The sequence below is a fragment of the Lichenostomus cassidix genome, chromosome 2, assembly GCF_008360975.1.
Source record: "Lichenostomus cassidix isolate B80296 chromosome 2, HeHo_3.0, whole genome shotgun sequence".
NCBI lineage: Eukaryota > Metazoa > Chordata > Aves > Passeriformes > Meliphagidae > Lichenostomus > Lichenostomus cassidix.
Genome location: NC_139482.1, coordinates 53,514,290 through 53,542,051, shown reverse-complemented (window position 1 = coordinate 53,542,051; position 27,762 = coordinate 53,514,290). Strand labels below are relative to the sequence as shown.

Below are 27,762 nucleotides of genomic sequence, written 5' to 3'. Positions count from 1 at the left end.
GAGACAAAGGAAGTCTAGACAAACTAAGATTTTGAACAGTCAACTGTAATTTAAAAGAAATCACAAAATCATTTCATACTCGGAAGTCAGAAAAGAATCTAAGGCAAAAATTACTTGTTTTTCAGAGCCTGAGTTTACAACATTCTTACTAAAGACCTGTCAGAGTTGGCAGAGGCTGTAAGTTAAATTTCCATTCAGTACCATTTCTGCTTTAGGGGTAAGCAGAACTGTTGTTAAGAGTCTTGCATTAAACCTGTTTATGAAATAGTGGACAAAGAGGGGTGTCTGCATTAATTGCATATATACAAAATCACTCAAGTCACATTTTCGCAATTCATGTAGCATAATGCTGACACGGATAAACACTGCTTTTCTTCAAGTGCCTGTGTTGTGTTATAGACTGTATCATGTATGTGAGACACAGACTTCTTCCATATTCTGGTAGAATATGGTGCAGTGTTGGAAATCATATAACTTTCCTCACTAATTTTTACTTAGTTGTTTTAACTAATTGTAAGCAGTGCCCACTTTTAGCCAACATTACTTAAGTTTCTTCACAGACTTACTTTGATCATTAAATCACTGAAACTTTAAGTTTGTTAAAACTAAGCCTGACAATCTTCAGTAAAAAAAGCCAAAGGGAGTTGAAGATTGGGATCTTAAATTTATGACCCTTTAAGGACCAGAAGATACAGAGGGGATTGAGGTTGAAAGTTGAAGACTCTCTGTCTGAGAAAAGATGAAAAAAGGAATAAAGAATGTGGACCAGATTAGCATGAAAAGCAAGAAATCAATAACTAATATGGGATAAAGTATTAATTAATGAAGAGAATTATGTAACTTAAAACCAATGGACATTACTTTCTTCGTTTGCTAAAAATGCATAAATAAATGAAGTTTTCTATTGGGGTCAGCGTTGAGGCTGGAACTTTGTCAGCCACACACATCTCGTGACCAAGAATAAAGTAATGCCTTACCCTTTTATACTAAAAAGACAGTGTAAGAGGGAATCTTATTTACCACGACAATTTTGGAGGTTTTCAGTAACAAGACAAAGGTTAGTAGATCAGTGTTAAGACTTTCCAGATCTGGATGTTTAAAAATGCAGATTCAAGGGCATTAACTATTCCATATTTAAAAGTTTGTAGCAGACATACCATTCACAAATTACTAAGTAGACTTTATTTTTGCTTATAAAACCATAATTTTTTATTGGTCTATGATATCACTGTCTATACTAGCTCTGGAATTATTGTCCTCCACAAAGTTTTAGTGCATAGTGAGGGGTTAGTTTTTTTCCATGTTATCAGCCAAAGTTTCCAGTTTGACTGGACAGAGATTTTCTTTTGTGCTGTCTGTAGTACTTGGCTTATCTGTCATTACCCAGTCTTGCTGACCAGCTCCAGAAAGGCTTTTTTCAAGACTATTAGAATCTGTAGTTTGCTCCAGTTGTTGTTCAGGTTGTTGTTCCGTGTCCATGTCTTGTGTTTCAATATCAGCTTTCAACTTGGCCATGTTCCTGAATACAGCTCTCATGACAACTGGGACTGACATGCAGCTGAAGAAGGAAATAACACGTTAGTCACTACTACGGACTTCATCCATTCTTTAAATTAATTCTGGTTTTTAAACTATGGCTGACACCTAAATGGAAACCAGCATTACCGCCTTTATCTTTTTGTCTTATGCAACCTGGTGCTACATTGTAACCACAATATGAACTGCATGTGCTGTACCAGAAACACGTTGACACACTGAAATCTAGTGCTGAATCTCTGAATTTAGGCATGCAAAGAAGCTTTGACTGAAAGAGTGGGATGGTTTGGTTAACAAAGAAAGTCATAAGGATGCTTCTCGTGAAAACCTAAGAATGTTGAAATTCATTCTTGTTGAGCTTTTGTAATTGTAACCTTCATGTTTTGTATAACATAGGTAGAGAGCACATCTTTTCTAAAATGCTATCTATACTAGAGGAGTTTTTTCCCCACTCTTAACCCAGTTCCCAAAATAATACCTAGTTTAAAATCAGATTCAAAATCCAACCTGCAATGATTTTGTGGTCATTGAACAGATAATAGTTGTATACTAGCTTATGTCAAATCAATTAGTGCTCTCAGGCCTTTCTCTAGCCTATGCTCATGTATCACAACAATGTGCTCTCTTGAAATTTGTTCAGAAAACAAGCCAGAGCCAGTGTGGTAGACATGCCACATACTCCTCACTTTCTGAAAAGAAGCACTGATTGCTATTAGGTAAGATGCATAAAAAGACCTTTCCATGCTGTTCTAAGTTACGCTAGACATGAGACTGTCATCAGCTAGAGTCTTCAGAAAAGCATCTTTATAAAAGGTAAAACTCTTAATTCAAAAGTCTTTCCCTGCTTCCACATGCTTTCTACTAGAAACACTTCATCACTTAACGTTTAAAATTTTTGAAAGAGATACTTAAGACACTGAAGTAATTTATTCCCACTATTGTATTACAGCATTTTACTAGAGTGAAGTTTTCCAGTTGCTGAGTTTATAGTATTAAGAATGCACGAAATTTCCATTAAATGGACGTTAGATGTTCATTCCAACTTTTATAAAACAAAATTACTTACCGCTTCACAGCTCTTGCCATGAAGTCATCACTAGAATTTAGAGTTGGAACTTGAGGATTTAAATGAAGGTGACATTGGACTTCTCTAGAGGTTATAACATCAATTACCACTAAGAAGGAACAGAACAGAAAAATGTTTGTTTTGAAATACTTACAAACATTGAAAATTGACCTTTCATTTTGATGCTTAGATGTAAGACTGAAATCTCTTTCCACTGAAAGAGGTTTACTGCAATGTGTTTGCATTACTTGCAAATATTCATTAACATACTTAAATCAGAAATAGTAGAGGTTACAATTTATTAATTAATGCAGGCCAAGACAAAACAGGACTTGAATATTTGCATTTACTTTCTGATTCAGAGTACGGAACACCTTTTAGTAAGCAGTTTATACACAGTTACTTTGTGTTTTTCATGGGCTGCACACCATTGAGTGGCCATTAGAATGTGTTTGTAACTCAGAAGCATAGTGCAAGAGCCAAGATAGAACCAAGTCCCTTGTCAGCTCAGTAAAGAGGACAGTAGCTATTATTCCACACATACCACAGGCTAAATTCTCTTTCACAGGATGAAGGAAAAAGACAGAAAAGCTGGTGTTCTTGTGTGGTACCACTTCAAAGTAAAGCTGTTCTGAATCATCTAGGAATAAAATTACTATTTAGTGATATCCACTATTGAACTCTTTTGGCTGAATTACATGCCAGAATTTAAAACACACTGATACAGTAGTCTAATTATTCATTACTTCAACAACTTAGTTTATGTTTACAGAAGTGCCAGGCCTAGGAGGTGTTAAAAAAAATTCAATACAGTGTTAAGAATTTTTTATCATTTACAATACTCCACAAGTAATGTCAGTTTTGGGGAAGGGAGTAGTAAAATCTGTTAACACCCAACTTAGAAGCTAGTTTATCTCTAATATTTTGCCGTCACTTCCAACCACACAATTTACCTTCATTTATATGCTTCTCAGAGACGCAGCTGCTAATAAGAGTGTTATATGCCACTTGATGTCGAAGAATCTCTATTACGCCAGGCACGCACTTCGGATGCCTAAATGGGATTTTGCTGACCAAGGCTCCTGCTAAATCTGATTTTTCTGAGCCCTTGTTTATGAAGTAACAGTGCTTTGGGCAATCTGGAAGAGACTAAGCAACAAAGTGATATTTCAAGGACTGAAAATACGAAAGTAAAGCTTGATGTTATCAGGCAATTGTACAATCTGACAACAATAATAATTTTGAAAGATACATCTCTAGCACGTCCATCACGTCTCTGCATTTCTAGCAGAAACATAATCCTTAGAGGAAGCTAAATGAGATCTACTCTCCCTCCCAAATGCATCCAAATTAGTTGAATATAGCTGGAGCCAAATGGTCAGGAGTTCAACTATCACAAATTCTTCCAAATACTTTTTAGAGCCCTTAAAAGGCTTATAGGCTATAGAAATGTTAGCAACCAAGATAATAATATAGTAATGCTGCTTGATAGTTGCACAAACAGGATGGCAGTTTTGCCTGAAATCTCTTCTGGATATCAGATGCTCCTCCCTCCATCACTACTACTTTGGAGAGGCATGCTTGGCTGGAATGTGTCCTGATGATTCACTTGAAGAAAGGAGGAAATAGCAAGAAAAATTTTCAACCTGTCAATTTTCACATTGACAGTGATTCTGTGGCAAAATTAGAAGTGCACTATTGTGTTATCTGCTTCAGGATGTCAAATGCGACCTGTCCCCTTAAGAACAGGGCAGGGCAGTTAATTAGCAGGGACTACATTAACAAAAGCTGATGAGTTTTTCCTTGTGTGTTCATGGAGCAAAAGGATTTCCCCTTTACAATAATTTCAAGTGCAATTTAGAATGCAATTTAGTAATTTGTTCTATAAATAAAATCTTTCAACTCAGAAGTAAAACCTTCTGCCACCAAGTACAAATATTCTAGGGAATTTTTGAAAAGTTACAGAGCCTTTCATGTGCATCTAACAGAACTGAAAGATTAATTCAATCTTACAGAAGAGAAGAGCTTTGCCAAACATTGTTTTAGCATGTAAATTTACTACTACCTTCTGTACCACCACCTCAAGATCCAAGAACTAAGCAGGCAGTGGGCTCTACTAACACTTCTAGTAGAACAGAAAAAAATTGCCCTCCTCTTTTGCTGCCATGAATTGCAAAATTAATGTTTCCTAGCAAAAAAAAAGTAGATCTTTGAAGCTTGTCTTGTAGTTGCCCTATACATAAGCCCAGCAGAAATATCTTAGCCACAATTTTCTATTCTAAAACTTTACATCTAATGCAGCCTAAGTAACTATATTTCAATAACGCAGTTATTAAAAGGGAAACCTTCTTCAGTTAAACAACCTGTCTCTAGACAGCAATTGGCATCACTGTTGTAACACTTTATATTTTTCTTCCTGACAGTCCCTTTAAAAGGAATCAATAGTCTCGGTGTTACCTAATTAAGAAATCTCTTTTGTTAAAACAGTGTGACATACAGCATAATAAAGATCTTCAAAAATCTAGGAAAGTAGCTTCTTGGGACTTGCTCCTCACACCAGTTGTCCTAGGTTGCAATATAGATGTAGTTAAGTATTCTATTACCACCAGCTGTGGGCTGTTAGCTGCTATCACCTGCTAATGACCCACTCCGGATGACAGGCAATGGGCCATCAGGGACCCACCGTGTGACTCATGGACTTAACTCATCCCATTGTGGGATGCTCTGCCCAGGAGGGAGGAACCAGGTGTTCCCACCTGGATATAACCTGGCCTTGGAACTGCCTGAGCTAGCCCTGTCTACTGGGTTCCCAGAGGACCAGAGCTACCACTGGATCTTCAGCTGGAGACTAGACCTTCACAGATCACCGCTTCAACTGGACTACTTCAGTTGGACTGCTACTACCACCCTAACAGGGTGTTAGGTTGTATCTGACTTTGTCAGTGCTTTTCCTTGTATTATTTCACTTATTTTTAATTTCAATCTTGACTTGTGATCTCCCACTGGTTTGTTTTCAAACCAACACACCAGTCAATAAGTTTCCTTCTTTTCAAGGCAATAATTACAAAGTTCTGAGCAATTTTTAGAAGAGTAAATATTTGGGTTACACACAGACAACTTAGTATTGACTTCAGCAGCCAAGCACACATTGTTTCATTACTGAGGATGAGAAGCTCACTTACTTGAAAGGATCTAATACTGCTCCGTAAATTACTTGAACTATTTCCTAAAGAGCACTTAAATATTGCTGGGATTCCGGGAAACCTACATTGCTTGCTTATGGGGAAATGGTAATTCAGTCTTACACAACAGCACAGCGTGTGTCAAATGCACACTATACTCACCACAAAGAAACAAGATTTATTTGTAGACAAGTCTTCAATGCTTTTTTCTTTAAGAGTAGACCGAACAATTATCTCATACAGTGGAGCTAGTTTCAAGCCAGAAATCTGAATTCCTGAAACCAGGTGATTTTTTTTATTAGCAATTAGGTTATGACAGTAGGTTATGAAAGCTAATATTAAAAACAAACCAAATGTTTTGAAAAGACAAAAATATTGATTTTCTTTCTTATTCCCCTTTTTTTTGCTCTTGGGAATTTGAGGTAGAGTGTTTAACTTTGCCTGTAATTGTCGTATCTTTCTTAGAACTTTTGTGTTTCGCACTGATTGCTGAATGTTACACTTGGGCTGATAGAACAGAATATGTTCTGCCCCAGAAACAACTTTTTCATCTTGCAACATTAACACTGGGAAGTGAAAAACAAATAAGCAATGCACAGTCACAGAAGTATTTAGTCTTAAAAAACAATTATAACATGCCTGTGAGCCTCTGTATCTCTTCAATACTGGATGAGGACATTGGAACAGGCTGATGAAACTTCAGCACAAAATGAGCTGGCAAATCCATGCTGACTTTATCAGTTAATTGCAAAAAAGCAGGGTTGCTAGGAAAAAAAATTGTCAGAATGAAAGTTTTCTACAGAAGTTGCCCTAAAAAGGACTCTTAGTGCAAGGTCACAAGGTCCCTAGCAGTTTATTATGTTCTAAACATTTTATGACTTGAGAAAAGTTTTGCTTTATAAATGCAACTTCAACATTTTAAAACATGACTAATGTGAAAACTGACAGAAAGAAAAAGTGAGACGCAAGAACTGAGTGATATTTTTTACAAATAATTCAAAAGTGTTTTATTTTGGAAGGTTACTTCAGACTTTCCCTCCAGACAGCACTGAGGTAGAGAAAGATGAGGTGTCAGTACCCATGGTGGGATGACAAACTATTTTGTGTATTTTAGGTGTAATATCTTCGATATGCTTGCTTTACTCTGAATCTATGAAGGACTTGCTTGTTGAATACTAGGAAGTAAAGTAATATTGTTCCAGTGGTTCTTTCTGGCTCCAAATCTATGAATAAATTCATAGTTAAATGCAACTAACGTAGTTAAATATGAACACAATACTTTTAAAGTCCATTTGGGAAAACTGTAAAAGCCACAGACTATAGAGCATATAGCTATGGAGCATAAAGCCATATATAAAACAGAGGTCCCTGTTTCAGCAGAGGCTAAATGTAAGTTACGCTGAAGTCAGTGACAGTGTCTTGTAAATCCATTTCTGTACTGACAAGTGTCCAGAGCCTCACCTGTCCTCTCCAGCTTGAGGATCTACAATTAATGGAGAAAGAGGAAGTTTGTGGAGTGTATCAGTGCCTTCAACAGTTACAACTGTTTTTGTTCCACATACCTGGGAACCTGAGGGAGAAAGAGAACTGCATTATTTTCCTTGTTTTAGTGTATATTAATACTGTGCACGCAAAACATACAATGGTAAGGACTTGGAAGGTCAGATCCAACTAATAGCCACTGTGCTGTGGGCAGCAAGGAGAAGCCTGCACTAACCACACCCGAAAGGCCAAGGTTTCCCAAAGATGATAGCAGCAATAGCTGAGTCAATAACCAAGAAATGGAAAGTAGTTCCCTGATTAAAACTGTGCTAAAGTGCATCACATAAACTGTTTTACTAAACCAGAATTTTAAATTTTATTTCTTAGCTTTCATTAATTAACTTTGCTCAATGAAACAGGTAGTATTGAAAAACGTTTCATGTTAGTTATTTCTGCTGAAATAGCAGAATAGCTGAAATAGTTTTACCGTGATTTAGTTCTGCTTCCAAAACTTGATAGGGAGAAATGTAAAATTCAATGTTCATAGGGGTTCCTGAGGAATAAACAAATAATGGTTACTACACAGGCCAATAGAGGAAATATGTTAGGTACCTTGACACAAAGGTGAAAAAAACAATACTGTAGATGGGCAGAGTAAGAGTACATCTCCAATTACAATGTATGTTCAATATATGTTCTGTATGTCTGTATGTTATCTGAGAATACAGGCACAGCAAGTCCCTACAGCAGGTTTTATTTATAGTAGAGGATCTTTCCTGTATGCAAAGATCACCTCAGCAGTGTTTTTTTAATCATAATTCTTTAAATTCAGAAAAGGGGAAAGAAAAAAATTGGAGAAAAAGAAAAAAGAAAAAAATCACCTCCAGTTCTTGGCACCAGGTGTCCTACTTTTCCATTAAGTACTTCAGTAACTCTGTTTAGATCCTGTGTTCTAGTTCAAAACACATCTTGATTAGTGTTTCCTGCATTGCCGTGCTAGCTAGGCTAATGTAATTTGCAATTTGTACCCTTAATCAAAAGGACACAACACTTTCTTGGAAGTAGATTGTGTCCCCAGTTTCCAAAACACCACAATTACACTTGCGCGTTACTCCTAGGATTTGCGCTTCCACTTTCCCTGTATCTGAGCTGTTTCATGTTGCACTTCGGTTGCTATTTACCAGAAATGAAGGGGGTCAAAACACCTAGAGTGGCAACTGGTTGAGCAAAGAATGAGGGAATAACCTGACTAAACTAACTCAAACAGAACCAGTCTCTGACCTCGAATATGTTCATATAGCTGAATAAATACAGCTGTACATTTACATAGCTGTGTACTAACTCTGCGGTGCATTAACTTACAGCAATAGATGGGACAAATAATCTATTTAACTTATAAATAACATTTACTGAGATATTAGTGAACAGCAAGGATATAGCATATTAGTTCATAGTGTTATTATGCTCCATAAGGGAATACTGCCAAAATAACCCAAGAGTGTGTTTCAAGTTACAAAAGGCCATACCTGCCAAGGTATGTGTGTATATAACTAAATAGGTGACATATCAGAGAAGATATTTCAAAAATTCAGAAGGAAAGCACTGTCCACAACTCTGATTTTCTGAAAATAATTAATATCCTTGTACAATTACCAAAAGGTTTAGGAAAGTCTGCTCCCCCATCTATCTGTAATCCTATTCTCTGAAAGGAGAAATGAGAAAAGGGAGAAGGAAAGCTGGCGTCGTCCACTACTCCTGCTAAAACCTGAGAACAAAATGAGATACCCAAACAGCAGAACCCCAAAAGGTCAATTTTACTTCTGCCACGGGGAGATCTAAACGTGACTGCTGACTTTCAGATGCATTGTTTGCTCCCGGGGGTGGTCACATGCACACACCCGCAAGCTCTGTAAACAACCAGTTTCCCAGAAGTCCCTTAGATAAAGCACAGGAGTTCAGTAGATCATCTTGTTTGGCATGTCTGGGTTTGACAAACTGCAGAAAGGCTTCAAGCTTTCCAGTGGGAGAAAACTCATTAGCCTTCCACATCCTTCTCTATAATTAGATCAGTTATTAACTTGTTTTTTAGTGAAATGAAAGAGTGTGAGCAAAGGTACAGGGACAAAGCCATAGACTGTGAGTTACCTGTCTAGAAGAGACATTGAATAAAGGTCTTTTTCAAGGGCCTGCAAAGCGAGATATCCCTTAGCTTTCATTTTGCTGGGAGAGAGAAAAGACAATTAATTATTTTTATAAGTAAACAAAAGTTAGGCTATGGATTTCAAAAGTTTTTCAAGTAAAAACTAACTGTAACCTGTTTCCTGGAATTTGGTACATATTTGACAGGTCTTCTAGAATCTTTCCAAAGGCATCATAGTTCTTCATCCTAACAAAAAGAAATAATTACTATCACGCTACTAAATGAGATGGAAAATAACTCTTTCATGTGTAATTTGCTAGAAAAGGCACCATTTCAGAGCGACAGAGGCCTCCTCCTTATCAAATCAAGTTGCAGTACTGATTTTAAATTTTCTCAGAAGATACCAGGAAATGTGAATCCTTGGTTTTGTTGCAAGATGCACTGTAATTATAGCTGAAATTGGCACTGAAATACGCACTATTGAAAGCAATAAATGTACATGAAACACAAATTTGACAGCTCATCAGCTGCAAAACACTTCTGCTGATATTCCAATAAAGCTAGTCATGTAGTACTACTTCCTTAATACCATGCATTTGTATATTGCTCTTTTCATCAAAAGATCAAAATTGTATTAATGCTGCACTTCACAAAACCAGGTGAGAGAGACAGACCATGAATATAACTGATAGTCATGTCAATTAGAAAAAAAAAAAAAAGAAAAGAAAAAAAGAGAATGGGACAAATAGCTTGGTTTGTAAAGGAATGATTCAGACTGCTCAAACCCCAGAATTCCTGCAGATTCTGACTAGCTGTGACAACCTGGAGCTCTGTTCAGACTAACTCACCAGATATTTATGCACCTACTTAAGTAGATTTTACATGAGTTTTACAAGTCTTACTAGACTCAGTGGTGCTGCAGTCACACAGACAGCTCAAGACCTACCTTCCCTTCCTTTGCAGATGTGGCTTCAATGTGGATCAGCGGAGACAAAATAAGCCTGCCTGGACTTTGACATTGGGACAAACCCTTTCAAAAGTGGAACCTAAACAAGTCACTTAGCTCTCCACTGACTCTTTCCAGCTAGACTAGTGGGGAAGCAGGGAAAAAGGAGGGAAGCAGGCATGCATGGTACAGGAACAGACACAGCACCAGCCTATGCATTAGCTGGCTGGCTCATCTTGATTTTATAGTTACTTTGAGACTCATGGGAAACATTTCACATATAACAAACTGCCTTACAACCAAATAAAATACTACACCAAGAGGCAGAGAAGGGATACCTGTGCTTTGTGACAAATCCTAACAAAACCAGGAGGGTACAGAATATGCCAACACTCAGAGCCAAAGTGCTGGCACTTAACATCACTGGAACTCAAAAATTTAAGAAAATGCAAATTCAAGCTTTAAGACATAGCTGTTTACACCCATAAAGCCAATATAACTTCATTTCTGAGGAAAAAGAGAGGGAAAAACTCATGATGCATAATATAAAAGAGAGATGAAACACCCAAGATCAATGATTATTCTTTCTTTTTACCTTCCCTTTCTACTGTTCTGCCATGGTATTTAAATAGGAATCCCATTTCTTAAATATATTCATTATTAGAAAAACCCGGAACCTTGATCATATTAGCTGAAGAACGTCTAAATAGACTTTTAAAGTGGTAGCCTGACCCAGAACATCAACTATTCAGACAGAAAAACACATGGTAATAATAAATACACACACACATATATATATATATATATATATATATATATATGTAGTGCCCTACTGCTACACAAGAAAATCAGGGTCACATCTCTCCCTATGTATTTGCAAAGAAACTCAAGCCATGTGATACCCCCTTGCTTTCACTGCTGTGAGAGAAGCCTGAAGGACATGTAGTTAAAGTATTTGCATAAGGACAATACAAGGATTATTTAGGATTTGATGGAAGCACAAGAGGAAAAGTATTACCTAGTTTGTATCTGTAAATCTGCCAGTTCAGAATTGTCATCATCCGTCCATTACCAAAACTGTAGGTCCAAGCAGTTCTATAATTCTTGCAATCAACACAAAGGCCAGTATTCAAAGGCTGTGGTCTTTGACTGGCAACTAGAGCCAATGTATTGGGGATTATTCTTTCAACCTTGTTCCATTGAAGCAGATGCATTCAGTGGAATGACTTGAGAAATAAATAATGCCTGGAGTTTCTTTCCAAAAATATTTGCTACAGTTTTAGCATTGAATTTACAACTTGGAAGCAGGTAATAACAGTTACAATGACAACCAACTTCCAATGTGGAGCACTGGAACCAATTTCCCACCTAAAATGGAATCCAAAAAGGTGTCAGTTATTCTGTTCTTTTCTGGATTCATATTATTGTTTCCTGATTCTCTTTCCATTTTTTTACCCTCTTCAGTTTTTACACTGAAATGATTCTAGCCTCAGGAATTCCTTTCCATTCAACATGAGACCTTATCCATGATTCTTTACCTTAGAAGCTGCACCAAGTCATCACAAACCTACAGGAGTAAGAGACAGGAGTTTCATCTTGCTTGCCATCCTTTGTGACACATCTTTTATAATAACTTCATTCGTAATTATAAGCTTGATCCCCATTACTTTTAAGTAGCTGAATGGTAAATATTAAAAAAAAACCCAACACTCAAAACCCAGACTAAGAGTGCAATAGTTAAAATAAAATATTAGTATAATAATTAGTACAAAGGCTTTGTGAAAGAGGATAAAATTAACAGAAATAGTTTGTTGATAAACTCTTTCCAGAAAAAAAATGCATCTTAGCCAGTTTTTCTTTTATTAGTAGTGCTAGAATTCTCTGAATATGCATTTCCATTCTAATGATATTGTTCAGCACTCACTGATCAACAGACCTGTGCTAGTTAAATGAACATTTTGAAATTATGGGACTGACTTCAACTAAAAATAATGGACAAAATTAACTCCAAAGTAATGTAATAATTAGGATACTTACTGATAAAAAACAGAGTTTATGTTCCCCAACCCCCCACAACAGCTTGTTGTTATATCTTTGATCTGAAGGATTTCTGTAACCCTGTAACAACTGCAGAACATGGTATGTGAACTTCAGGGTGATATTCTGTGAATAATTTAACAGAAATTTGGCAAGAAAAACATCCCCACTAGTAGGAATATATATACTCCTAAAGAAGGCAGAAGAAAAAACAGAATAACTCCAAGACATCCACTGAGAATATACATTCTTTGCACTACCCTTTGGTAGGAAAATATTTTAAGCCCCTGTTATTTACTGTATACTGGTAACATTGAAGTATGAAAATACAAATATTTCTGCATGGTACCACAAAATTCTTGGAAGGTGAGCCTGTGAACTGACTTTTACTGTAATACTTAGCATGAGAGTATGTAGTATCTGTAAATGAGTTGTAAGTTTATGTGAGAGATTCAGGTGCCTAAAGAGGTAACTAGTATCATACACAGGCTTGCAAGTGTGACAAGACCTAAAGGAAGTAAAAACCTTTCTAACATGGCAGCTGGAAGCCAAGTGGGAGACTACAGGGTGGTGAAAGACAGAGAAAATTAATTTTACCACAGGAGCTTCTTCAAAGTGAGCCAACTTTACATCCATCACATTTCCATCCTTCTCCAGCTGAATTTCAACATAAAACATCATTGATGTTATGTAGCAGGCAGTCCCACTGGGGCTCACATGAACAGTAAGTCTGAGAAGAGGAGAAAAAAAAAACAACTTGTATATATAAAAACTCTGTCACTTAGGAAAGGAAATGAGTATAGTTCACTTGGTCATGGGAAGAGATGCCAGGGATGCTTCAAAAACAACTCTTGCTTGACTCAGCTTCTGAAAACTATCCAACCAGGAATATCTTTGTGCTCTGCTCTTTGCATTATCATGTTGGTCTGCTCAAAACTATTAACCTCAGTCTGCAGCATTTATGCCCTCTCTCTTCCCAATAACCTCCACCACAAAGGGCTAATCAAAATAGGCAAATACACTCCATTAGAACACTGAACTAAAAAATAGCATTGTTGACAAGCCATCCAGATGGTATTCCTCTCAGGACTTGACGCCATGCTTGCTCATTTGCATTTTTTCATAAATAAACTTACCCTTTTTGTCTGGATAAAAGTTCCAACGTGTTCATCACAGAAAGCATGGATTTAGCTGCAAGAAATAAGAATGCAATTTAATCAAACTGTAGTGATCAAGAAGTAAAACCAATATTATCCTGCTTTAAAGGGTATGATTTAGGTAATAAGAAAATGGTATCTCTTGAATGACTTGTTATTAATGACAGCTATTAGTCTATGATTAATAAGTGCCGTGCTGGGTAGAGTATATTCTCAGGCTTTAAGGAGAGCTATAGCTTGAAGGCTTAGCCCAAAGATGAGTCAGTATAAGTCTCTTGTCTCTTATCCAGCTCTGTGTTTGTACATTTGACCACTTTGTGCAGAACATCAGCAATAGAGAAGGATTAGTAGATTCCACAGAATATTAAAAAATATAATTTGAGTTATCCAACAGCTCATTACCGTTTAATGTCCTCTCTATCTTCTCCATGCAAGAAAGCAATGGACCATCTGGAGCATTACTGACAGGCCTTCGAAGTGGGTTATCCTAGCACATTTGTGAAAACATGAGACAGAGTCCTTAAATTACTAGCTAAGAGACAGCACAGAGATGCCCAGTACAACAAAATACTGGTTATTTGGTTTTGTCAAACACAGAGGTTACCTATGATTGGAGCTATCTCTGAAATGGCAGCAATGAATGGATTCATGAAGACATTACTGTGTAATAATTACATACCAGACGCCTTTGGAGCAAGGAGTGGCTTTCCATTCCTTTTCTTTTTGAGCTGATCATAAGATGTGTCAGCTAATTTCACTGTGAAGCTAGAGATAAACTAAGATAATACCTGTGGTTTTATTTTAGAAGAAATCTGCCTGAGCGAATAAAAGATATCAGCAACTGCCACTGGAGTTCTTGGTTAGATTTGGATACAAATTTCAACTGAAGATACTCACTTTATTAGCAAGCAAACTCTCCCAGTTTCTTTTCAAGCTCTTGTCTGAAAAGTTCTCATACTTCACACTTCAATTAACAAACAACATTCACTGCTGAAGAGTTTTCACTTTGTTCAAATTCAGGACATTGTTTTTAGAGTAAGGCTTAAGTTAAGCATTAATAAAAAGAAGTATGGAAACAAAAGGGAATTTTTATACTGAGCTCAAGGCAGTTGTGCTAATCTGCTATTTACAATGATGATTCTTAAATTAGCTACTGGAAGGGCAGGAAACATGGAATTACTTAAGGTAAATCACAGCAGCAGAAAGTCTATATAGCAGGTTTCAGACCAGTTTCTAAAAAGAAGCATATTCTTCCAATCCTAAATGCAATAAATTGTACTTACATACCATAAATATGATAATGATAATGAATGGAAAGTAACCGAAACTAGTAGACAAACAGTAGTAACTAATGAATAGTTACAATAATGCAAGAACCAACCCCTAAAGTATTAAAATTAGACAGAAAACTTTTATTAAAAAAGTTTATCTATTGTCCTAAGAAAAATGGGGAGCCAGGCTATACTAGGCACCAGGTTTTTTTGGGGGTTATCTTTTGGCTGGTTTCGGATTGCATAGGGCTTTTTTTTTGGTTGGTTTTGCTTGCTGTTTTTGAAAGTCAAGCAATTTTTTAACTACCTTGGAAACATAATCTTATACCACATATCCTTCTCTAACCTAACCTGTGATTCTTACCATGCAAAAATAAACAAGTTTCAGAGTTTCAGTCCATGGCCGTTGTTGGTATTTTAAACGCAACTGTTCCATTAAAGCATTTGTAGAAATAGCTGTCACAACACCTGAAAAACATGTCAAAATGTTCTAAATGTAATGGCATGTATTTACATTGGCAACCAGAAATGTTGGAGGAGGACAAATGTAAAACCTTGCTAAGGTCATAGATGCTATGCTTCAAAGAAGGAAGTAGGAAAAAAATGTTTTATTTGAATTTTGCACATACAAACATCTAATTTTCGTAAGACTTTGACAGAGAAAGGGTAGGGGGAGATTTGTATAGGCAAATATTCTCAATAGTGAGTACAGATATGCAGCCCAATCTTCAGCTTGTTAAAAAATTATGCTTTCTTTACCTATGCACAATTTCATACGTGTATTCTTAATAAATACCAAGGCTTTGCTATGGACTTGAAATATCCAGATTTGCACACCCACCTGGAGCTCATTAAAGCTCACTTTAATTAGAGATAAAAAATAATAAAAAATTAGAGACAGTTTTTTTATGATGAGGGTGTTGAGACATTGGAACAAGTTGCTCAAAGAAGTGGTAGATGCACCATCCCTGCAAACATTTAAGGTCAGGTTGGGCAGGGCTCTGAACAACTGTATCTAGTTGAAGATATTCCTGCTTATTGCATGAGGGTTGAAGTAGAAGGTCTTTAAGGGTCCCTTCCAACCCAAACTGTCCTGTGATTTTGCAGAGGATAATCTCAATGCAGACGTGGGTTTTTTGTTTTGTTTTGGGTTTTTGTTTGGTTTTTTGGGTTTGTTTTTTGGTTTTGGTTTGGTTTGGTTTGGTTTTTTTGTCCTTGGGATGGCAAGGAATGAGAATTCCTTGGGAGAAAGGAGAATTCCTTGGGGTTGGGAGAAGTAATATATTCAGTCCATCATCTGTCTCCTTATAAATATTCTTTCTGGCCTTACAGAATCCAGATGTACAAAGAAAGTTTTTTGCGGAGATGTGGTACTTCCATAACCATTACTTCCATCAAATAAACCAGGAGTGAATTTCCTAATATATCGGTCTGTGACAGGTAGGAAGACTCCAGAATTATTAATAAGAAGAGTTTGAGTCCTGTAACATGTCACCCACTTTGCTCTGCCCTACAGAACCAGAAAAAATATTAAAAAGGGCTTGTTTGACTTAGTGGGCACAACAGCTACAGACGTCTCTCCCCTTTGAGCCAGGCGCCCTGCGTGGGGAAAGAGACTCAGAAAAGGATGTATATACCCTTTGCATACACCAAGGAGAGATAGTGAGTAGGGGCTGGCAGCATCTTCCTCCCACAGGAAGACAACAGAGCAGCAACCACTGTCCCCTATAAATCAGGCCACTTCAACCAGATGGAGAAAGGGGAAGCAGTGGACCCCAATCAGCTCTTGCAAGCGCACTACCTGGGAACATGCCCCCACTCACCCATGACTTCATGCTGATAGAAGGGCTGCAACCCACCCTGTATCTCCATTCACACTGCAAGAAACCAAGGCTCCTATTTGTTGCACCTGCAACACTGCGCCTGTAGGTGCTGCGCAAGGCAAAAGTCTCGCACCTTCAAAACACTGGTCCCCAGGGGTTAATGTTTGAACTTGAGGCTTGATAAGCACAGCAACATCACCTCTGCTACTTTTTACAAGGGGTTAGCCATATTCTTCCACATCTAAATCCTGAGGAGAAGGCATAATGTCTGTCTCCATCTTTTCAGAAGGTGTAGTATTCTGAGAGAGTGAATTAAACTGGGGACAAAGTCAGGGGGAGGTGTGATAGCAACAATCACTCAGCAATACAGGAAAGCACTCCAAAAGGGAGCTTTCAGTCTTTTTAAAGAAGAGAGTTTTTAAAAAGGTATCTATAATGTTTGCATTGTATTTATGCATCCTTTTGTGGCTACCTCAGGTTGCAGTCTGCTTGCACATAGGAATCAGTGTACAATGGCAGTGTGAGGTTCAAGGTTTAATCCTGGACCTTTGTACAGGGACTAGCTCGAAATGTGGTTACTGGGGAGTATCAGGTCTATAGCAAGAAGAGCATGTCTCCTACATAAACCCTGGGTGGCACTGTTTCAGGATACCTTACAGCAAACTTTCTGCTTTCAGCTGTTATCAGTCATGCTACAGTGCCTGAAAGAGTGTAATACCACATAAAATAGATAATTTTTGACTTATATGTAGAAACCTAAGTAGAAACTAAATAGTTCATTGATCTCATTAAGATTACAGAAAAAAAACTAATCATGGGCTTAGGAATCCATGGAGAAGTATGTGTCAAAAAGTGGTATTTGTCTCCAGACAGGTGTCAAGCATACTAGTTAGAGAAAGTCAATGCAGCTGGAAGAGTTACATGTATTTGCATTTCAACTTTTACAAAAGAGGTGAAATGTGATCAAGTAAATTGATGATGTAATTCTGCACTTGTGGTAGATCACACTTCTGTAAAATTATTAATTTGGTATATGCTATTAAATAATAATGTATTTTTAACGTGACATTAGCAGTGACTATAGCCTACAATCATGAGCTTTACCCATGAATTGGTGCATAAATTTAAAGGAATGTTTTTAGCATTTCTAGGGATGCATTTTAGCTTAGGTTTGTTCGAACAATGTATTGAAATGTTTTCTGCTGAGCAAGAATGTGTACTACAGCCCATGTAAACTGGGTTGCCTCAGTCCATAACATAGGAGTGGGTATGTGCAAATATGACATACCACAGCTTGGTAGTGCTTAATATTTTCGTGGCATTTTTCATAAATGTTTCCCCAGAGCTCTTTGGAGTCTCTGCGATCTTGATACTAACTCCAGTGGTTTGATCATGTAAAATAAGCAGAAAAGTAAATTTTTTGCTGACTGTCTTGAAGAGAACACTTCCAAAATAATGGAAGAAAACGTGCCACTGCTTACCTTGTCTGCATAATAGCTGTTCTGCAAATAAACAAAGGACTTCAAGTTTAATTAGTCACAGTGCAGTATGGTTGATAAGCCTAAAATACACTTTCATTTTTAAACAAAAAAAGCCTTTTCCATTGGGCTTAAATGTGTGTTTTTAGGTAAATGAATTTGCATCATTTGTCTAGGATAGGGATAGTGTCAGATTTTTATAACAAGACAAATATTCCAAGACAATTAGCAGCCTTCAAACATAAAATTGCAGCATTGGCAAAACACACGTATGAGAAAAAGAAGCTTAAGCATTGTCAGAAAGTTCCTCAGAACAAGGTGCTGTTCCAGGATTCAGAACTGTCGTATCAAATTACTGCATTTGAGAGAAGAGTTAAGAGAGATGAATAATTTAAAATGTTCTAATTATAGCTTCTCAGGCATATTAAATGTACAAATGTTTAACTGGGTCAGTTCATGGAAAAAAAAAATCAAAACAACTGGACAAGCATTATCATGACTATAGAAAATAATCAGAATTACCGCATGAATCCTGCATGCCCACCTGCTCTGGATTACTCTCTCTTTGACTGTTCATCAAAAACCGCTGCTGAAAGAATCTTCCATGTGCACAGTTACTAAATAAGTTGTCCCCAGAGTAAATCTCCTCTTGCTCTCAAATAATTGCAGATTATCTTATCCCCTTTTGAACGGTAAAACCGGTATGCTTCTTCAAGCACCCTTTGAGAAATTAATTATCATTACTACTTGGTTTATTTTTGGCATAGTTGTCTGCATCTTGCTAAATTCCTGATGCTGTAATATACTTCACAATGCATGGCCTGGCACACTGTGTTTCATATGAAAATAGCATTTTGTAATTTCATAATTCTAACATTTCTGATGATTTTTCCATTTCATTGAATGGTAATTTTTCTGAGAAAGAATCGACATATTTCCTATTCATACTCTTGCATTAATTAAATTATTTTTTTCAGTGGAGATACTCTAGATTTATTATACGTGAGAAACCTTGCCTTACTGTTGATATATTTTAGTGACAGCAGTTCAGAAAATATTCCAGGTATTCCATAGTCAGTGCAATATTGGTGGGGGTTTTGTTTCTGTTTTCTTTTGGCACACTGGTGGTTGCTTTTTTTTTTAATTAATCCTTTATCTAGTCTTGATTATTTTTCATCTAAAGAATAAAATCAAAATAAATCATCAGCAATCTATCTTCAGTGGCCTGCATCCAGCAATTTATTGGAATTGCATCTTTCCAAAAGCCCTCAGCTGAACTGCTGACCAGAGAAAACAGTGGCTACATAACAGCCCATAGTAAGTCTAAATACAGAATCGGGGCCCAGGGCAGTCTGTGAAAACCAGTGATTCCGGTTAGAACTAGAGGATGGGTAAGAAATGTTGCTGTGATTATGAGCTAAAACTGTATTCTTTCACAAAGTGTCATGGGATTTTAGAGAGATCAGCAGTGATAGAGCTATAAAATGGGCATGTAACTAGAACATGAATCAGTGTTTACAAAAAAATTATGAGCATTCAAACAATTCCTTTATCTATCCTGAGTGATCTTCCATCTAAGGCAGGCTAAAACCCATGCTGCTTAACTTTTACGATCCATAGCTTAGTCTGATAGGGTCTGTAGTTTATGGCTTTACAACCCATAAATTTATCATCTTTCCTTCAGTCTCTACATCATCTCAGCAGTTACAGAGTGTGAATATTTAACTCCTGAGAGTAACATCAGAATGTTGGTGGCTGCATTTTATTTCACTACAGCCATATAGACTGAGCCAATTTTACTTCACAACTAACTGAATAGCACTTCTGGCACTTAGTCTGAGACACTTAACATTGGCAGGCTTTGACTGTTTCCCACTCCTTCACTGAAAGTGATTAAGATGCTTCAAAGCCAAAGGCTGTATAGACAAACATCAGAAAAATAGGTTCATAGCAAATGATCATGGATGTAGAATTGCATTGACACAAACAAGGCATTTCTTTTCCTCAGAGCATAGTCAAGATATGGCTAACATTTGATTTCTGCTTGACATTAGGATTACAATCTCCAGGTAGATCTTATCTAAATCTTTTCCCAAAGGCCCTAGAGCCATGCGACCACAATTCAAATAACCTCGTGAACGAACATGTGAGAGCTGGCTTCACATGTGTGCATTTGCTCTTTACAGGGTATCATAGGACACTGTAATTGCTAGTCATAACTGAACATTTGTTGCTTTTTCTACCTCTCTTATTTTCCCAAGAGTCTTCTGATCATTTTTATAACTAAAATCAAGTGTTGCACCATCATTCACATTCTTTACTGGCATCAGTCTGTATGAAATCAATGGAACACATCACTTGAGAGCTGCCACAGTTCTCCTTCAAGAGATAGATAAAGTGAATGTAGCTGACACATAATCTGCACAAAATGGCCAAATTAGTAATACCCATTGAAAATGTTACTGGTAGAAGACTGGGGGGTGGAGGACGAGGCAAGGAGAAGGGGAGATAAGAATAGGTTGAGGAGCTGAAAGTAATGATGAGCACTGAGGAGGTCGCTGTGGTACAGAAGAGGTGTAATACAAAAAAAGAATATGTGTGCTTAAAGGAGCCTCCCACCACTATGTCTCAAAGCTAACCACACAGGAGCCAGCTTTATTGTCTTGTTTTTCCAGACTGGGATGAACAGAGATGGGGAAAGGAAGTGACTCCTGAAATGCTGGCACAGAACTAGAAACCAAACTGCAATTTACATGACTCTACTTTAGCACATCCCCATTAGAAGTAAGAAGGAAACCATCAATGAAAGACAGAGGTGGGGAAAGGGACTAGAAAATCGTAAGAGGAAAGACTGTAAAAAGACAAGGGAAAAAACATGAAGTAAGTATGAAACCATATCAAGTATGAAATACAGGACTAATAGAAAAATAAGGATATGAAAAGCAAACATACAAAGAAAGGAAAAGAATAAATAATTATATAGACAACACTAAAATTTGAAAATTATACAATATTTTTGTGTTATTTTAATAACAGAAAAGTGAGATGAGTTTGAGTCTACTTTGAGCTATTTTAAATCAATATTGGTTTGGAGACAATTGTTCAGCTTCAGTGCTTCAGTATTCTGATTGAATATATATCAGGATATGGATTATGTAACACGCAGACTTAAAAAAAGAAACAGCACTCAGTGGCAAACACTGATTTCAATAAAATAGTATGTGGGAAGGACACATTTTTCAGGCAAGGCAATACCATAAAGGAGCTCAATCCCAACAAATGCCAGTCAAAGATATCACACCGGTGCCATGCAGACAGGTACTCAGTATAAAGTACATATTTTACATCATTCTGTGTTGGTTAAACAACTTGACACTACTTTTCATATCTTGTGTTTTAAAACTGAAGCTAATTAAACTATGAAGACTTGTTATAAATATAAGCAATACATATTCGATGATACATTTTACTGCTTTTATATTTTCAGGCACTTGGTAATTCCTTAATTATGTTCTTAAAAATGTTTTTGTCTACTCTAATATGTTATGAACGAACTCTGCTACAGCCCTCAATTCTAAGATTTCCAGATTCCTAGTCACCTACTAGAATGACAAAATTAGCTCTCTTGAATGACAAGATGAATGACTACAAACTCAACACTACTCATTAATTCCGTGTTATTCAAGTCACTTAACCTCACTTCTCTATATGGATGATGCATTTGGGGGGGAACCTTTTTAAACTGGTAAGAAAGCTGTACGTGTTAAGAACCATCACTAGCTCAGACGGTATACTGAAAATATTGTCATTTGGACAGCCAATAGAGCTAAGGAAATGGAAGCATCTCATTACCCAACAGCTTGTCAGTCGCCCCACTATGGGGTTTTTAGGGTGCATGTATTTGTTTGCACATGTAGGGGTATGCATGTGACAGGTTTCCAGGCAGTTGCAGATGATGTGAAGCTTCTGGGAAGCTGATAGATTTACATGTCCTTGCACTGAGCAAGAGTAGCAGGAACAACAGTCCACACAACCTTTGTGCATGTGTGTCGATTTGTAGCGTTCAGAATCTGTACTGCATTACACATTTATCTGTGCACATCACAGAAACATTCCCCAGGTTGTGTGTGCTGAAAAAGCACAGAGAAAGACAGACTATGCCTACCTTGTAGAGCTTAATCTCTAATTGTAGAAGGCAGATAAAAACTGGGATGGGAAATGGAGGGACTGGCCAAGATCAGAGCACATTAGTGACACTGTGACAGTATGTTGTAGTTTAATCCCAGTTGGCAGCTAAGTACCATGCAGCCCCTTGCTGACTCCCCTGCAGTGGGGTGGGGGGCAGGAGAACCAGCAGGGTTGAGATAAAGACACTTTAATAGGGAAAGCAAAAGCCACGTGCACAAGCAAAGCAAAACAAGGAATTAAGTCACCACTTCTCATGGGAAGGCAGATGTTCAGCCACCTGCAGAACAGCAGGGCTCCATAACGTGTTACTTGGGAAGAGAAATGCCATCATTCCAAATGTCCCCATTCTTCCTTCTTCTCCCACTTTTTATTGCTGAGCACGACACCATATGGTATGGGTCATACAGCACATCCCTTTGGTGAGTTGTGGGCAGCTGTCCCAGCTGTGTCCTCTCCCAGCTTCTTGTGTCCTCCCAGGTGAGGCAGTGTGAGAAGCAGAAAAGTCCTTGAGGCTGTGCAAGCACTGCTCAGCAGTAACTAAAACATCCCTGTATTATCAACAGTGTTTCCAGCACAAATCCCAAGCACAGCCCCACACTATCTCCTGTGAAGAAAATCAACTCCACCCCAGCCAAAACCATCACAGAGTGGAACTAAGATTACGTGAATTCCAATCCAGTAGTCTGCCATCTAAGACCTGGAGTTGTACTGCCTAACACAGGCACCAAAATAAACTTTGTTACATAAAATTTTCCTGCGAGTTTTCAGAAAGAAACAGGCACACTCAGAGGGAGATCTGACCACCGCCCCACCAACAGATGCACCACTCTCTCAAGGTAGCCATCACTCTCAGCTGTGTGAAGTGGGAGCTACATTCCAAGTCTGCCCTTGGGCATGCCCATTATAAACCTCAAGAGTCGTATGTCCTTAAAACCTGACTATCCCTTACACAAAAGCAAAGAAAAGCACACAAAGTTACAAACTTGAGAATTATGGGTATGTTAATAATTGGCCAAGTAATCATTTAACATATTCTTCACTCATTGTTCCTTATGTTTTCTCACAACTGATACAAACTGCAGGCAGGTAAAATCTTCTAGCTCTTTCCCTTTATTGGGGGGTGATTCTCCTCAGAATACATGTGGATTTGGGCTGGGTGACGTTTTTTCAACAGTCCTGCTACTTAGAAACTCCATTAAATCACACATACATTTTAGGCATCCTTATGCATTAGTAATAAATTGTTGTCTAATAAATTTTAATACAGTTGTGGCAACAGCCTAAAAGAGAAGAAATTAACCATAATACCAGGAAGTCCTATCTCTATGTATTGATTTCAGTTCAGCAATACTTCACAACACAAAGGCACATACACCCACAGACCCAGCAGATGCCAGGTTAATCAATGCTGGGGTGGAATAGGAAGGTGTCCTCAAAAACCAGTAAGAGGTTTTGTTCTCTTTCTCTTTTGTCCCTTCAAAAAAATTAAGTCTCTCTCACCCTGGAGGATTTATTGAGCACTTGAAGGAAGAATGGATGTTTTATGCATAATAAGGTGGTTTTCCAAAGAAAGTGGTACATTTATTCATGTCAACAGAAATCTAAGATAAAATTACAGCATTAAATTATGCATACTTTAGAAATAAATTGTGTGCTATTAAATGTGTGCTAAAGGGAACAAGTATTTGTTGTTCTGTGGGAATGGAAGTTGCACATCAATGTTTTTCCCAAAGATTTGGACATGTTTTGTCGGACATATCCACTGTATCTTTAGCTTTTTAAAATAAATTAAATCTTTGTCAGTTGATTTCTTAGTTGTATTAAGGTACATAATACAAGTACTACTAGTACACAATTAACTATATCTCTGCTTAATTATTCTTTTTAAGTTTTCCCTTCAAATATTTTATGTGCAGAGCTGTACTGGCACATATGCTAATACATAACAAAGGACATTCATTACCTACACCCTTTATAGCCACATTGCTAAAGTCTACTACACTGCCTGTATGTTTTTAGGTACTTGTTGTAGCATTTAAACACCAGAGAGCAATTCAAACCTGTTGCTGCCCTGGGCTGCCAGCCCCAGGTTCTTACAGTCAATTGAGTAAAGCAGTTGCAATACCTACTCTGGAATGACCAGTTGCTCTCTTCCACTGAGGAGCCAGAGTCATGCCCTAAAATATTACAGGTGCTGCAGAGATACCCTCACTATGGTCACTTGTTAGCAATTGAATAGGAATTATTAATGGAGTGCATTTTCACGGAAATACTTATTTTAGTTTTGGGGTAAACACCTCATTTTTTCCACTTGGTTTAGGTAAGGTGCCAGGGGACATATCCAAGCAAAAGTTCAAGGGTGTATTATAAACTGGTTTTTATTCCATCAAACCTGCATTTTGGGCCACAAACCAAAAATTCAAAATAAAATTATATTTGTTGTCTTAAGATAGCTGTAAAGAGAGATCAGAAGGACAAAGACCACATCCATTAACAAGCAGCATGGTGCAAAATGGGGATGAAGTCCCTCCCACTGTAAGTGAAGAGCAGGTTCGAGACCACCTGATGAAACTGAATAACCACAAGTTTATGAGGCCTGATGAGATGAATGCCAGGGTCCTGAGGGAACTGATTGATATTGTTACCAAGCTACTCTACACCATATTTGAAAAACCCTGGCAGTCAGGCGAACTGCTCAGCAACTGGAAAAAGGGACACATCATTCCTATTTTTAAAAAGGGAAAAAAGGAAGAGCCAGGAAACTACATACCAGAGATCCATGGAACTACATACCAGAGACCTTCCCTCACCTGGGAACACTGTGGAGCAGATACTCATGGAAACAATGTTAATTACATACAAGACAGAGATGTGATCCAAGACAGACAGCATGGCTTCACTAAGGGCAAATCATGCCTAACCAATCTGGTGGCCTTCCATGATGGAGTGACAGCAACATTTGACAAGGGAAGACTGAGACAGATGTCAACTACCTAGGCTTCTGTAAGACCTTCTGTAAGGAGGTCCCCCATGACGTCCTTATCTCCAAATTGGAGAGATATGGACTTGAGGGATGGACTATTCACTGGATAAGGAATTGCCTGGATGGATGCTGCCATAGAGTTGTGGTCAATGCTCTTATGCCCAGGTGAAAGCTGGTGATGAGCTGTGCCACTCAAGGGCCATTCTTGGTACCAGAGGTCTTTAATATCTTTATCAATTACACTGTCAGTGGTATTGAGTGCACCCTCAGCAAGTTTGCAGATCCATTAAGCTGAGTGGTGCAGTTGGCACAACAGAAGGAAATGATCCTATCCAGGGGGACATGGACAAACTTGAGGTGAGGGCCCATAGAAAGCTCAAGTTCAACAAATCCAGGTGCAAAGTGCTGCACCTGTGTCGGGGCAATCCCAGACATGAGTCCAGATAGGGAGAAGAACTCCTTGAGAGCAACCCTGCTGAGAAGGAACAGATTGCCCAGAGATGTTGTGGATGCCCCACCCCTGAAAGCATTGAAGGCCAGGTTGGATGGGGTTCTGGGCAACGTGGTCTAGTGAGTGGTGTCCTTGCCAATGGCAGTGGGTGTTGGAACTAGATGATCTTTAAGGTTCCTTCCAACGCAAACCATTCTATACAAAGGAGCATTTCCATAGAATGAAACAGGTGCCACCAACATCCTGGCAAGTACACTGCATGTCTTACAGGGTGAAGGTTATTTTGGACTAGCTCTAGTACTGAAGGAACAAGGAAGTACAGAATGGCTGCAGATATCAGTATTAATGAGACCTTAACTATGACTCATCTGCTCTTGCAACATAAGGGTTCTGGAATAAGTATTAAGAAGTAATACAGCACAGAGATACTCAAAAGGTTGCAGAAATCAGGCTAGAATTTCTTGAGAACTCCTGAATCTTTATTTGTACAGGATCATGCAAAGACTCTTCCAGCCTTTTCATGGTGTCATGAAAAGTCTAATCATAGCTACCATGCAAACTTTTACCTGTCATGAAATACCAGAAATGTTGAGTTTTATTTTGGATGTTTGGTTGATTCAATGTTACTAGCTTTCCTTTCCTCCCCTCCTTCCCCCCCTGCCCCCCCATTTAACAGAGCCCAATCAACATTTCTTTGTGTGAATGGACATATTTTAATATTTTCATCAGAATGAATTGCATCTGGATTGCTATCAGTTTCTCAAACTCTATGAAATTTGCAAAAATTAGCTCATACTGAAATGTGAGGCCAACCAAACTAAATTGTAGAGGGATATATACTAAACACTGGCTAAATGTCCAAAACGTCAAAATATTCAGAAAACAGAGGACAGAGAACAACAATGAAAATTTTAAAATGCACCTGCTCTGCAAGCAAAGTGCAATGGTTCCATGAGGCAAACACCGAGGTCGAAGTTTTCCATCTGAGGTGATAAAATCTGGAGTTTTCAGACTTGAAAGTTTCCAAGTTTCCTTCAGCCAAACAACTATGTGGAGGAGGGGATGCTTCAAAACAATTTGTATTGTCTGTGAACGGTTACAGTGTGAAAAACAAAGATGCACGCTGAGCAGTCAGTTTTGATATTATGCTTAGGTTACGAGAGTTTAAATCATGTTGTGTACACACAAAGCTCGCCTTTATGTCTATGATTTCGCGGTAAAAGATACAGTTATTAAGGCACTGCTGTTATTACTATTTGAATTATTGTAATTAAGATGGAAACTCTCCTATCTCCCTTTTCTGTTTGGCATCTATAAAATCCTCCATGCATGGAGTGGTCCTTTACTATTAAAAAAAACCCCAAAAACTCTGAAGAGTCTCACTGCTTCATGTTCCCTTCTGCCAGAGACAATTTTCCTTAAACTCAGTATATTAAATGCTTTCTCAGCTTGTACTTGAGCCCCGAGGAAAGCTACACTAAAAATAATTGTGTTTATAAACCCAGCGACAGATGTCGGGAATTTATCTCCTTACCATGGCAGGACACGCCTCCTCTATTCTCCAGATCGGGGATTAGCTGGGGGGAAGGAGGGACGGACATCGAGCTACAGTGTTTTCTCACTGCCTCCCTTGAGAGATTCGGCTGAGACAGAGGAGCAGCAGAAAGGAAAGCAGGTGCCGTTTGAGGCTCGGAGGTGCGGTTCCGTGGGACACCCGGGACACTGGGATGACCCGCCCGGGGAAGCAGCCGGCCCCGCCCCGCCCGTTACCGCCCCCGCACCCGCCTCAGACGGAAGCAGCCGCCCCCTTCCGGGACCGGGCCCGCCCGCGCGGGTACCGGAGACTCGAGCCCGGCCGCGCGGCCCCGCTCAACCTCGGCCGGCACCGCGCCTGCGCTCCTCGGCGCCTGACAGCGCCCCCCGCCCGCGGGACGGGGGCGACGGGGCCGCGCCCGGTGGCGACCCCCCGGCCCCTGCGGCGGCGCTTCCCGCCCCGCCCCGTATCGGCCGGGCCCGCCCTCC

At 38.5% G+C, this 27,762-nt stretch overlaps 1 protein-coding gene across 1 annotated transcript; it reads right to left on the bottom strand.

Moving 5' to 3' along the window:
* Window positions 1-24: 24 nt before the first annotated feature.
* Window positions 25-27,760, bottom strand: LOC146441383 (mediator of RNA polymerase II transcription subunit 1-like). Its single transcript, XM_085051587.1, has 19 exons — window positions 27,615-27,760; window positions 27,275-27,383; window positions 15,182-15,285; window positions 13,949-14,033; window positions 13,526-13,580; window positions 12,987-13,119; window positions 12,390-12,479; window positions 11,891-11,919; window positions 9,581-9,652; window positions 9,412-9,486; window positions 8,148-8,218; window positions 7,754-7,819; window positions 7,246-7,354; window positions 6,424-6,548; window positions 5,947-6,059; window positions 3,556-3,751; window positions 3,147-3,242; window positions 2,603-2,711; window positions 25-1,558 (listed from the first exon to the last, which is right to left on the bottom strand). The coding sequence occupies exons 2-19, from the start codon at window positions 27,339-27,341 to the stop codon at window positions 1,288-1,290; spliced, it is 1,866 nt and encodes a 621-aa protein (XP_084907713.1). The 5' UTR covers window positions 27,342-27,383; window positions 27,615-27,760; the 3' UTR covers window positions 25-1,287.
* Window positions 27,761-27,762: the final 2 nt, after the last annotated feature.